This window comes from Boleophthalmus pectinirostris, unplaced genomic scaffold (genome assembly GCF_026225935.1).
Source record: "Boleophthalmus pectinirostris isolate CB_2022bp ecotype Guang Dong unplaced genomic scaffold, ASM2622593v1 HiC_scaffold_5, whole genome shotgun sequence".
Lineage (NCBI taxonomy): Eukaryota > Metazoa > Chordata > Actinopteri > Gobiiformes > Gobiidae > Boleophthalmus > Boleophthalmus pectinirostris.
In genome coordinates, this window is record NW_026571404.1 from 27,355,024 (window position 1) to 27,369,698 (window position 14,675).

Below are 14,675 nucleotides of genomic sequence, written 5' to 3' on the forward strand. Positions count from 1 at the left end.
CGCTGGAGAGAAATCAAATTGAGCAGAAGCACTAGGTAGCGCCAGCCTGGCTAGCATATTTGTGGCATGACAGTCAATTCATATCTGGTTGCAAAATCTTCTTATCCCATTTTATTACTACATTTATTACTACACTGAAATTCAAATTAGTTTTCTGATGTTATATGTGATTTAAATGATTTATTGCCACAATACAAACCTCAACAACAAAACAATCCACTAATAACACACTTCAATGAAATTAGGTCAAGTTTGCATTTTAACTTTCACATCCTACACACTACCCCAACTATTTTGCTAGCGGGCTTGTACTCCACCAAGTTTTTGACATCCTTTTTGTCGCATTAAATTTTCAAACCCATTCCAGCAGACCAAACCGAGCGGCCTCATATTAGAGGAGAGCATTGTTTTGGCAAGCCACTGGTATTTATAGAGCGCATACGGCCTCTCAGCTAAAGTGCATTTGGGCCTGGCACGAGTTTCACAGTTGTAAATGTTGATTCGTTGCAGTGACTGATGCAGGCAAGATTGTGCTTACCTGAATAATTAATCACAAATATAAAAACAAGATGTCACTATCACTATATAACAAACAGTCCCATCAGGAGGCTAATGTCTTGTGAACCATCTGCCAATAAGTTTGAGCTGTACGGACATCCCATAATATAAGGTCTATGGCGTACAGGGTCTGGACCAAGCGAAGAGAGATTTACTAGTCATCGTGCCAATTCAGCAGAAACCTAGCAGGAGTCATTGGATTTTGCTGTCGATATTTTAAGGCTGACCACAACATAGAATTACAGTGGCTTCCAGGATATAATACTTGTAACTAAAATTGATTGGCCCTACCTAAGGCTATTTTAAGCCTAAGAATATAATTTACATACATTCCTCATCATTATAAATCATGCTCTGTGCCGCTGGGTTCACTTAATATGAGTGGGGTATAAATTAAGATTAGGTGATAGATCATATTGAATAGAGATTTTCCATGTATTTCTTTCTAAGATGTATTGACTTTTGGATAGAGGTGTCTAACTGTTATTTTTCAAAGTAAACCAAAGTAAACCTGCACCTGTGTGAAATTGCGTATTCAAAGCGATACGTGATTACTCATTTTAGGTTCCAAATCAGTCTATGTAATCAGGCATTTAGTCAAAAACACGATCGAAAACTCAAATCGTTTCAAATCTGCATTAATATTCATACATTTTCAATCATGTGATGCACCTGTATGAAAAACTTTTCTGATTAGCTGAATCTGCAACTGCAAGATGAGGAAACTTCAACTTGTGTATGCGGGTGTATGTGTCATGTTCTGACATATAACACTTTAAAGGTCCTATATTAGGCAAAATTGAGCTTTAAGCCATATTATAATGTTGTTACCTTGTCACAAACATACCTGGAGTTGTGTTTTTGTTTCACTCACACATGTTTGAGTAACCCTTTATTATTAGTCTGTCTTCTGTCTGTCTGATTTCCAAAGCTCAAATTGCTCTTTTCCACCTTGTAATGTCATGAAACTGAAGTTAACTGCTACTTTTTACTTTTAGTTCAGAAGAGATTGTCAATTTTAGGTCTGAAATTATCCAAATTATCCTGTATTATCACATGACATCAGAAGGTGGAATGAAGTGTTTTCTCTTTGAGAGGACTCAGCCTAAATATGCAGAGTTTATGTGTTAAATGTGTGAATGAAACAAAACATAACTCCAGGTATGTTTGTGAAGATGAAACAACATTACAACATAGATCAGAAAATAGTGTACTATGCGCCCTTAAAACAGGCTCATTTGTAGAGCACAGTTTGTACACACAGTAATTCAAAGTGCTTAACGGCAAAGTACATGATGCCACTAATATAAGACAACCACCAATAACACTCTGCCATCATACTGCAGCTCCATGCAGTTCAATTTTTCATAATAACAATAATAGATTTGATTTCTGAACATATTGTGCCTTCAAAGCATCAAGCTTCTACAAGCCATTTTCATTAGTCATTTACACTTAATGCTGGTAAACAACTGCATTTCTGTTGCAGACTGATAGGGGGCATGATTGGAATTCTGTAATCTGGATCCTCATCAGCATCTGTGTGTGTGTGTATGTGTGTTGTCCTGTGTCCACTTGTCCTTATTGTTTATATCTATGTGGTCTCTTTTTCTTTTCATTCTATCTATCTATCTATCTATCTATCTATCTATCTATCTATCTATCTATCTATCTATCACATATTAGAGCATTCATATAGGCAAAGTGAGGCAAGTTTTATGTTTTTGTACACAACTGTATAACACGCTGATATGAGAAATTTAAGTGCCAGTCCATTTGAGTGTCAAGATTATTTATTAGCACTGACCGGAAATTTTACCTCATACTCGTAGTACTACTAGAGTAAGAAGTGTGATCACTCTTCAAATCCCACAGTGAGTCTATTTGTGATGACAGCTTTGGTCAAGGTTATTTATGTTTTATGTATTTATGTTTCTTTTATCTGACAATCCCAGAATTTACACATCATCTTATGTTTGGTCCATCCGGTTACCTCAACACCAAAATCTCACCAGAGTAACTGTTTTGATTAGTTGAGTAAAATTATTTGTTATTTGTGCAACCCTTCAGTCACCCAGGTACGGTCCAAAACAAAAGAAAATTGAAGTAAGCATGCAAGAGTGATTATGTTTTGTCACACATCCAAGTAGCTTCTTCAGTTCTACTAGGGTTCTAGTCACTGCCTTAAATATCTGCCTGAAAGAAGGAGCTAACTACACTGAAACTGTTCACTGGCAACAAAATCTACAATGCAACCTCTTCAAAGCATTTAGATAAGAAATCTAAGTCGCATCATTATTGCAATATTACTAAAAAATGTAAAATGTTACCCTCTGGGAATGTCATCATATTAGCCAATCTTAGTCTAGTGTATGAGATTTTTCACAACTAGGCACCCCACTCAAACACTTTTGTGAGATTGCGTGAAGAAGCAGGAGTCAGGACAATTTGTAAATTAGTATGCTAGTAGAGGGCCGATGAAGTGCTCCCTCTGCTGGTGATGGTGGTTGCTTTTTTTTTAAATCTGTATTTTAAATATTACATGGGCCTTAATAAATAAATGAATAAATAAATAAATAAAATAAACACACCCTAGTTGTTTACCATAATTACTGGCAGAACTGAAATGCCTTAGCCTGTACAAAAACTTACCTGATCCACCATATAAGACTGCTGGCGTGGTAGTGTGTGAAAGGCTGGCGCTCTGGATGGCGAGAGCGTGGAAGTGTGGACGGGAAGCAGGTGGTGGTGGGGGGGCGGATGGGGCAGAGAGGGCTGTCCAACACTCAGAGAAAGGGGCATGGGCTGACTGATGTGCAGAGGCTGGTACAGGGGCAGTCTGCGCAGGCTGTGGGGGTGAAAACTGTGAGCGGCCAGGAGAGGCTCTGCACCAGGAAAGGAAGGCTGCAAAACACACAGAAAGAGCATTTGTTTTAGTGCTTAATTATCTCCTATCTCTGTCTCATTATCTTATTATCATGATACCACTAATTAGAAGACCATTAGGCTTGTTTGTTAAGTTTGAATTTTGCTCTGTGGTTCTTGTAATGGCCTCTGGTGTTTAGAACATTGTAAAGATAACAAAAGCTACTACTGATAGGAGACCTCATTAAATTTCTTCCAAATGATTCAGGCATTGTGGTGAATGTATTATAGCGAACATTTCTGTATAATAGAATTGTGTATTTTCTCTAAAGCAGGGCATTCTAATTTTCTAGCATGTCTCTTCACAATTTCAGCAAAAATCTGGTCTGAGCTTTTAACAATGTTATAGTTGTGTCCCCTCACCATTTACTCACCCAAGTTACATTTGGAGTAATTTGTGCATATTTGAGCAATTTTTAATCGCTTACATTCAAGACGGCATTTTGGCAATCAAGCCTGTTTTCACCATCACTGGCATACTCCCACTGCTCTTTACGCACTTTGTCCTCCAATTGCATTTTCTTAATCTCTCATTCATGTAGGATTCAGCAGTGTTGTGTAGTTATTCTGATACCAATGAAAAAAAAAAATCTGTGGTTCTCTTGCTATCTGAGGTGCCGACATTTTTATTTTATTTATTATTTATTCATGTATTTATTTGGGACAGTGAATATTAATGCACATCTGTTACAGTGTCAGCTAACGCAGAAGTCAGCAGGCTTGTTTCTTTTATTAATTTGTTTTAGATGAAAATTGTGTCCAAACTATAGCTATAACTAATGATCCATGGGTGTCATGGAATATAACTATATAACAGATTAAAACACAATAAGTCTTCTTTAATATCGATTGACAAGTTAGTTACTTGCATAACAATGGATACATTCTCAGTTTGTTAAGAGATAAAATTTAAAATATGTATAGACAAGTATGCAAGCCTATTACTAAATTCTTATATTTATAAATGCTTCTGCCATTGTGTGTATGTAAACAATGACGTCAATAACAACCACCTATTTCCTTGTGATGTCTCAAGCCTTCTCTGGTATAGCCCTCTATCGCCAGTAAACATCATGAACAGCTGTAATTGCTATATCCAGGGTCTGGCTATTGCATTTTAATGAAACAATCACTCTCTCATTCACAAGTCCACCGCCAGCTGTCCACAATAGCTTCATAATTAATAGTTGGAGAGATAGAAATGCACAAAGCGGCGTGCCATCACCTTGTGCTGTCAACAATCCAGACCTGAGCAGGAGAAGAGAGGAGCTTTGTAAATGCCCTAATGGAGTTTGTCTGTGATTGACGTGCGGAGCTATGCCGTAGAAATGAGATGAGCATATTATGGGGAAAGGCTATGCAGGTAAATAGGAATAAAATGTTAGATTGATTTAGTGTATTTTGTATTGTGTATTATGACAATGCAGAAAGACATACCTTATATATATTAGTGGTAGATGGTTTGGGTGGAGGTTTGCGTAGAGCTGTAGGTCTGTACAAGGACTGGGACCTGATGGGGCTAATTGGTCTGCCAGTTTCCATAGATCTAGAGAACAGAACATTTAAGAGACATTTGAGAAAAGGAAGTTATTTCAATAGCTGTTATATGACACAACTAAGCAATAAGAGCAATACAGGGCTAAATGCGAAATTAGTTCTACTTCAAATGTTTTCATAGCACACACAGCGAGTTATTTCCATTTAATACTTTAATGCCAGATATTGCGATTGGTGACACAGGAAATACTTTTTTCTTTCATATGCTTTCTTTTTTCATCTCACAAGTCAACAATTTCAGATCAGTTAGTGTTTTTTATGCTAGATATCCTCCTTTGTATGTCTCCAATATCTTGCTAATCACACAACGTCAATTTGTACTTGTAGTAGCAAATGCGATTTAACAAAAATGTCTGGCTGTCTGGCTCATTAGAAAAAATAAAACTTGAAAAAGATAATCTGTCATTATTACAATTTAAAACCCTTTTTCTTCCTACCTAATAATAATAATAATAATAATCATAATCATAATCATAGTATTTATATTGCACTTTTCAGGACACTCAAAGATGCTTTAAAGAAAACACATATTAATACAGTCAAAAGAGCAATAAGCAAAGAATACAGTGAAGACAAAAACTCGTTTTCTTCTCTCACCTGAGTTTCTCTAAAGTGCTCTTCTTGTTGGCGAATAGCAGGCGCAGCAGAGTCTTCCTCTTGATGAAGACGATGGCGGTGACGAGCGCGAGGCTGAGCAGAGTGACCAGGATGGCCACAGTGATGATCACACTGTCCGCTGATGCCACATATGACAACACGCACATTAATACACACACACGCACATCTACAGCACAAGAGCAGGACACAGGCAGTTAAAGAGAGGCCACACTTTGTATTAGAATGTGCTTTTGGATAGAAGATGAAAAGGGTGGAAGGATGAAGGTCAGAATTTCAAAGCAAAGATTAACATGAAGATATAGCGTAAATAGATGAAACCTAAAAGCAGTTTGTTAGTTGCATTTAGTATACATGAAAGACATTGGTTTGCATTGCTTAAAGTATTCTGTTTTACTCTGAGAGAACAAAGGAATTCATAGTAATGATTAAATGCATGAGAAGCAACTAAGCAGCGCGGGAGAAAGAAATACAGAAACATGACCAATATTTACACAATATTTGCTCAAATTAATTACTGATTTTATAATATTCAACAATTGCTAATTTGTTCACAATGCTCCTTATTCTGGGTTGCAAGATCTGAAACCACTTTGTGTTGTTGTCCCTCAGTATATAACAGTTATCACTTGAGATTTGATTGCAGTATTTATTTATCTATTTATTCTGCACTCTTCTCTTTTAATGTTAATTTTATGATGATTATTTACATTTGTATTTGTTTGTATGGTGATTTTAATGTCTTTTTATTCTGTAAAGCACTTTGAATTACTCTGTGTACAGATGGTGCTATACAAATAAACTTGTCTTGCCTATGTATTTAAAACTAGTGAAAGAGTCCATAATACAATCCATGAACTACTTTTAAAGGGACAGTTCAGAATTTTGGACATAGAGCCTCATTTTCTAGTGAGCCAGAGTGTTGGAGATGTGTGGAGACACTTTTTAAAATATTCCATCCAGTCCTTATATTTGCAGAGGTCGCTGGTGCTAGGCTAGTGCATGTCAATGGCCACAGTTAGCCTGCCACTAAAAACACTCTTACTCACTCCACAAAACACCAGAAGCAAATCATTTATTATGTCAGACTGTCGATGTAAATGTCTGTGTTGATAGAATAATGTTTGAAATAAAACTAACCTTGCATCACATGAATCATCTCATCTTGAGGGACTATTTTCTCATATATCAGTCTGCCACTGCCAAGCTTTCTATCAGGAAGTACAACTCGCTGCTGCTCAGACATAAATCCTTCAAATGCAAGGCTGGTTTTACTTCTGAAATTATTCTATCAACACAGACATTCACATTGACAGTCTGGTGTTATAATAGATTTGCCTTGGATGCTTTGAGGAGTGGGTAAGATCATTTTTAGTGGCAGGCTAACTATGGCCATTGACATGCACTAGCCTAGCACCAGCAACCTCTGGAAATACAAAGACTTGATGGAGTATTTAAAAAAGTGTTTCCCCACATCTCCAACACTCTGGCTCACTAGGAAATGAAGTCCTATGTCCAAAATATCGGACTGTCCCTTTAAACTTCTTCGTACAGTACATTTGATTTCTACCTGTTCATCAGTCAAATATGAAGAACTTAAAATATGTGTTGGTTGATGATATGAGGTGAAAGATGACAACAGTACCTGCCAGCCTCATTGGTCCACTATCAACGCTCCCTCCAAACCCTGCCTTTTCACAGAAGGGAGGAGCCCAGTGCGCTTCACAGTGACAGTTCTTCTTATTGTTGCACACCTAAAAATATAAAACACCTACATTACTAACAACAATTTTAACCTCTATATGAAGTCTTAATAGTGGGTACAAACTACAGGTAAGTTAATAATTAGATCTGATTTTTGCTGCGTGTTTAACTGCACAAGAGAAATATGATGAGCAAAAACGCCAGTGTGGACATAAGTTAATTAATTAATAAATATTTAAAGTAACAGAATTTTGAAAGAACTAAATTTTTTTGTCTTTTGTCTGCATTAGTTTATTTCCTCTAGCCAAAACCTACATGTGTGAACAATTACAGTGAAATCACATTACTCGCATCATAACTATTTTCATGACATTTCAATAATCTGGATCCAACTCCAGAAATCAGATAACAAGATTTTTGGTGTAAACATATAAACATGTTGCTGTGCTATGAAAATTCCTATGTCAATTCTACAAAAAGTGATTCAAATTTCACTAAATTTTGGACAATTTTGATGAGTCTGGTAATTTTCCATTTTCAATACATTTGCATCGGTACAATTTTGCATTTTCAATTTTTCATTTTCAATACATTTGCTACAGAGTATGTTGCCTAGCCCTTGTAATAATAGATAAAACATGTGTTCCGGAGAGTCTGTCCCATCAAAGTTCTTGAGTTTCCTGCGCTGGAAGTTTAATCCAACAGAGTTCCCAGGCGACAAGAGGAGGTCCAGCTGTCAAATACAGTACAGAGCCTTCTCCCTCCCCTACACCAGGGACACTCCTTCAAACAGGAGGTTAAGAGGTACTTGGGGATCACAGCTAGTTTTGATTGAGTAGGAACCATATCTGTATTTGTGTAGTGGAATATAGCACTCACACCACACCTCATTGAAATGTATAAGGGAGTTATCTGTGGAGGGGCCAATGACACGAACAGAACGGAAACATCTGGCTTCTATCTTCTTTAGCTGAAGTTTTATCAGGCAGCTATAGGACAAACTCACTGTTTTCTCTTTATGTACAATAACACACAGGAGAAAAAGACAATTTGTATATAAAGACTTCAATAGCAAAAACACTTATCTCCGTTTTGCCAATAAGTATTTTTCTTTTTGTTACCATTTTCTAGAGCTATTAGCAATGACAATAATCTATACTGAAAATATTGGATTGGTAAATTTGATCAAGAAGGGTAGAAATTATATTTTAATAGCAGTAAAATATATTTGACTTTTGACAACATTACGATTCTGAGAGTAAACAAGCTTTTTGAAATGGCACTTATCTCTCATATTTTAAATGCTGTGTGAGCAAGCAGAATCTCTGGACACAGCAGAGTCTCAGGATGTGAGGTTAAGCTCAAAGTCTGTACTCTGCTGCAAAGCAAATTGTACTTCATACATTATTTAGTACATAAAAAAAGTTAACAAAATGCGAAAGGGACTGTTCTTTAACCACCCCTGCAACTACTACTTTATTAAATTGAGAGGTTTCTTATTTACATCTACTGTAATTTAGCTCTGTTAATTGGATTTTGATTGTAATGAGCCTGAATGAGCATCACTTTTGAAATTTGTTTGTGCAGTTCAAATAATTATTTCCATTATTTAGCAACACAACTTAAGGAGATGCAAAGGTGAAAAAAATAAGTATTATTTTTTATTGCTGTCTTACATCAAGGAAAAAGGTTAATACAGAAATGTAAACAACATTACTTCAAAGCACTAATAAAAAGTATTAAAGAATAAAAATAAACTTGAAAATACTGGAACACTAAAATACTGTTTTTAAAAAAAGCACATGCACACATAAAGAAACAGGATGCAGACAATTTCATATCAAAATTGTCTTATTTTTTTCCAAGAAATACATTTAAACACATGATAACAAACAGACCCTATCATAAATAACGTCTTTGACAAAATGGACTTCACCCCAGTGGACAGATGAAGACGGATTAGATAGGAAGAGCTATCTTACATTACTGAGCATTGCACTAATTCTGCTATGGAGGGACACGCACTGAGTGTATTTTAAGGTCCTATATTACGCAAAATTGATTGTTGTGAGCTTTAAGACATTACAGTGTTGTTACCTCCCTAAAAACTTACCTGGAGTTGTGTTTTATTTCATTCACATGTTTGAGTAACCCTTTATCATTAGTTTGATTACATCGCCCAAGCTCAAAATGCTCTGTCCCACCTTGTGATGTCATGTAGTGGTTAACAGCTACCTTTTACCTTTAGTTCAGTAGAGTTGGGCAATTCCAGGGCTGAAATGATCCAAATGATTCTTGCAAAGTTGTATGGAGTTTAAAAACATAGTGAAGCATTTCCTATAGACAAGAACTCAACCTAAATATGCAGGGTTTGTGTGTTAAAAATGTGTGGATGAAAAAAAACACAACTACAGGTAAGTTTTTGATGAGGAAACAACATTATATATAACAGATTAACACTGACCATAGAGTCCTGACTGTTCTGTCTGTGGTTCTGTTTTATTTTATTTTCATTTTTAACTTTTTTTTGTCATGTTTTGTCTCCTTGTTGGTCAGTATGCTTTATTCTTTGGTTGTATTTTTGTTAAATATTATTATTGTTTATATTTTTGTTTATTGTTTTAATTTGTGTTAATGTCTGTCTAGTATGATGCGGATTGGTTTATCACAGACACCATAACATTTAAAAAAAAAATTGAAACAGTAAAATAAAAACACTGACCATGCAGGTACAGTATCTTTTTGCACTCACCCCACGTCCGTTGCACTTTCCGGAGCAGTCGTGCACGCCAAACACACTCACATTCTGGCACTGACGGTTCAGACACACCTATAAAAGAAACAATCATTTTGAGTGGAAATAAGATTCAAATATTAAAAAAGAGCTGTATTTCCAATAACTTTTACAGGGCCTCCATGGCTAAGGTAAATGTCAGGAGAGATTTAGAGCTTTCTGCACACAACGCCAAATGAGTGATGCTTACTTACTACAGGATTTCACAAGTAAAGCCGTAAAGTTAATATTGGCTGGTAAAAAGCAGTTTCGAACATCGCCCCCAGTGTGGTTTATAGCAGGAGTTGACATAGGGTTCTAAAAGTGAAATGTTGTTTTGCGGTTTTAGAAGCCATTTTGATTGCTGTAAAAGTTGTGAGTTATAGCACACACATAGGACCACATAACTATTATATCCACAGACTAATGCATTTTAAAATGGTGTTGTTGTAAAAAGATCTTAAACAGATTTAGGTTTATTGAAATATAATGCACTTAGAGAATGCAGCAAAACCTGAGGAGTGATGATATCGTAATGCGCTGACCCCTTGTGGTTGGAGTCAGTAATCAAGAGAGGTAAATTGTGAGAGATAGTAGCTTACTGAATATTAACCAAGTTCACGCAGCGTATAAGAAATCTTCATAACGACATAGCTAACAGTCTTTCTTTCTTTTTTTCTCTCTAAAGGTAATACTACTGTGAAAACTACGCCTAGAAAGTAAAATATATCAAAACTTGAGACGAGACCCCATGGGAGAACCCCCAGAGAAAAAAACTATAAAACTAAACTTTTGTCTTAATTCTTATGATACTGAAGTGATGCAATTTTGTGCAATTGTGAGAAAATTGGAATTAAAATCTTTACCTTTGACTTGTAAAAGGTTCATGTAGAGTGCATGTATGAACCAGGCAAATCATTATGACTAGGCTTGTCACAATAACACATTTTAAAGTGCATTAATTTGCTAAAGTAAATATAGACAATAAACGATAATATTGAAAATAAACAGTAAAGCAGAATTACCCCCCAAAATGTTCTAAATGTACAATAGTCTTAAAAAAGAAACAGGACCCACAATAAAGAGATAACAGAAGGGAAGTGAGTATCTATAATGAAGATAGAAGTTCATAATTCAACCTTTTACAACTCAAATCTTCTCTATTACAAAAGAAAAAAAAAGAAATAAAATGTTCACACTATATTGGCCCCCCCAAAATTATTACTCATGCTATTGTGTATTGAAAGTGTAAGTCAATATAGTAACTACTGTGACAGACCAAATTATGACTACCCAACTGAAATAAAATAAAATAAAATAAAAACTGTCCCAGAGCTTATATGGCATCTATAATAGGATCCAAACATCCAAATGGTGAATCAGTGACAGGTAATACAAGTGGGCCCAATAGTTGTCTGATCCAACAGTCGACCCCAACACATAAAAAAAATTGTGCTGGAGTTGACCACCAAAAATGAGATGAGTGGATATTGTTTTGCCTGTATATGTTTGAATAAATCAAATCAAATTAATTTACTCCATTCTTTTGCTTGAGTCAGTCCGCTGTGCCAAACACGTAACCTCATTGGCACACCCATTTAAAGGTCCTATATTACGCAAAATTGACTCTTGTGAGGGTTTACCAATGTAATAATGTTGTTACCTCATCAAAAACATACCCAGAGTTGTGTCTTGTTTCATTCACACATGTTTACGTAATCCTGAATAATTAGGCAGTCTATATCTCCAAAGCTCAAAATGCTCTGTTCCACCCTGTGATGTCATGTAGTGGTATTTTCCAAGTTAACAGCTGGCTTTTCACATTTGTTCAAGAAAGATAGAAAATCCCAGGGCTGAAATGATCCAACTTCCTGTATTACCAGATGACATCACAAAGTGGAACAGAGTATTTTTCATTTGAGAGAAAAACTAAACCTAAATTTGCAAGGTTTGTGTTTTCAAAACGTGTGAATGAAACAAAACCCTTAAAAAACCTTTTGGGATAGAACAAAAGCCAGTGACAAAAGAGGCACCTCAGGGCACCAGAATCCAGCGTGGAGTACTTGGCTTGCAAATAATGAGTAACTCTTGTTCATGCGTTGCTGCGACAACAGCCAGTCGACAAGCTGACCTGGCACACGCAGCTCGCGGGGGCACGGGGACTCTGGCATCATGGTCCAGGAGCTATGCCAATGCTTTATGGGGACTTCCAGGAGTCTAAGAGCCCACAGTTGTGCCTCTGACTGCAGCCAAGATTCCATCACATAAGCTGCGATCATGGACGGACTGGGAGCCATCAACTCCAGGGCAGTATTGGCAGTTAAAGGTGGTGTAAGTAATGTTGGCATGTTGTAGCAGTCAGAACACACCCACTTCCTTAGGATTCTGAAAGATTCTCCCCAAGAAGAAGAAGAGGGTGTGTGGGGGCTGATCAGATGAGATACAGAATGCAGTGCATTTATTGTTAAAGGTCATATATTAAGCAAAATTGACTCTTGTGAGCTTTAAGCCACGTTATAGACCTTTGTTATTAGTCCGTCTACATCTCCAAAGCTCAGAATGCTCTATTCTACCTTGTGATGTCATGAAGTGGAAGTTTTCAAGTTAATAGCTACCTTGGCAAATCTAGGGATAGAATCCTCCTCTTGATATTAGTGTTTTCTGTGTTTTCTCAGCGAACATGTGCAGGGTTTGTGTGTTAAATGTGTGAATAAAAAAAAAAACAACAACAACAACACAATTCTATGTTTTTGATGAGGAAACAACATTATAACATGGATCATGAAACAATGTAATATAGGACCTTTAAATTAAAAAAATATTTCATTGCATAGACAAACTAAGTTTATCATTGAAATCTTTCACTTTTGAGTTTTGTTTGTTAAAAAGAAAACAAAAAAAGACACACACAAAACAAAATCAAACACTGTTACTTGGATGGTGTTCCACAGTATAAAATTAAACTTATTTATGCAGCTAATGCCACAAGGCAAAGTTACAAGTCAGATCTGTGGAAAAACAACCCTGCTAAAAAAAAAAAAAAGTTTCAGAACAAAACCACCTGTACCTAAATAAATCAATATAGGAAAGAAACATTTCAAGAGCAAAGCAATAACATCTCCATAGAAAAAAGCAGGTTCTGTGCCCTCGCCCAACAATATTTGTGGAGATTCTTATTCATCCAAGTCAACAGTCAATTAAAAAATAAAAAATAAAATAAAAAAAATTTGAGATTGGTTTACTACCAACTTTCAGCCTGACTCACCATCCCATCTCCACACTTTGTCCCGGCAAGGACCAGTCCAGGGTCTGGCATATCGTCCCCGAGGTACACATGAGTCCCCCGGCACAGAATCCTGCCCCCCTCCTGCAGCGGGATGTTGGTTTCAATGGAGACCGCGTTGGTCCCAATTACAGGACGATTGGCTCCTCCCTGGCACTGGATTTTACCGCATTTGGCATCTCTGGTAACATCACACAGGGAGCGAGAGAAATAAAATATATATCATTAATGGTAGACAGTAAAAGCTTGTTTGAAAGTAGTAAGTATTAGTAAGATTAGCCTTGAGAGATGTTGCTTCAAGCCCCTGGGATTCATTAGCTTCTCCACTAATTAGCCCAAAGAAATCAGACAAAAATAATACATGAATAATTAAGCACAATCGCTCATAAGCATGCTTTAAGATCAGATATGAGATACAAAAAGTAAAAATTTAAGTAAAAATTTGTGCCAGTGAATCAGTTAAAGGTGCACTGTGTAACTTTCAGTGGAGGGTCCATTTTCTGCTTATCTCTATGGAAACATTATTGCTTTGCCTAAAATGTTCTACAGTAAGGCATTAACTATACCTATGGAAACAAGCATGTCACGTCAGATTACAGTTCAGCTCTGTGAAGAGGTGAGCCCACTCGCAGTGAGAGCTAATTATTAGTTATTCGGGTATTAAACACTAGAATAGAATAAATTATATATTGGTTTTAATGCCATACTGTGGAATATTCCTGGTAAAACAATAACATATCCATGGATACAAACAAATGGCGGACCCTTGACCAGAAAAATTACATAATACATCTTTAAATCAGTTGGTATCGCAGTGCAGATTCTACATATGTGTAGTGAGACTGTAATATATTTTTAAATAAACTACTTTAATTGTGATTTGAAAAGACAAAATCTGTAATACTAGTTGTAGAGAATAGATTTTTTATCAAAAATTTGTAAAATATACCAAATTTGTGTCATGAATTTTATTTTATTTTAATTAATCATTTTCATCATGGTTCGAACGGGGACATATTATCTGAAATTGACTTTTAAGAGCTTTATTTCGATCAATCCTACATTTTTGAGAAATCTTGTAATAATGAACGGGAAATTAATTGACCTGTTTCTATTAAAATGTAAAATATTTCAGCAAAGTATGTTAAAGTTTCATGCAAAATAGCCAAAAAAGCATAACATGTCCTCTTTAATCTTTATGTTTAGACTTAAAAACCTGAGCTGTCAAAATGGTATATTCAAATATCCGTCATTTCCCCT

The 14,675-nt window shown here is 36.1% G+C and overlaps 1 protein-coding gene across 1 annotated transcript in view; it reads right to left on the reverse strand.

Annotated features, from left to right (window-relative positions):
- The window catches only part of adam12b (ADAM metallopeptidase domain 12b), a 130,263-nt gene that overhangs the window by 9,249 nt on the left and 106,339 nt on the right, over window positions 1–14,675 (reverse strand). Inside the window, exons 16-21 of the mRNA XM_055162631.1 lie at window positions 13,398–13,596; window positions 10,112–10,189; window positions 7,301–7,409; window positions 5,638–5,824; window positions 4,921–5,029; window positions 3,211–3,462 (exon numbers count right to left, since the gene is read on the reverse strand). Coding sequence (XP_055018606.1) covers window positions 3,211–3,462; window positions 4,921–5,029; window positions 5,638–5,824; window positions 7,301–7,409; window positions 10,112–10,189; window positions 13,398–13,596 — 934 coding nt within the window. The remainder of the gene's footprint in view (window positions 1–3,210; window positions 3,463–4,920; window positions 5,030–5,637; window positions 5,825–7,300; window positions 7,410–10,111; window positions 10,190–13,397; window positions 13,597–14,675) is intronic.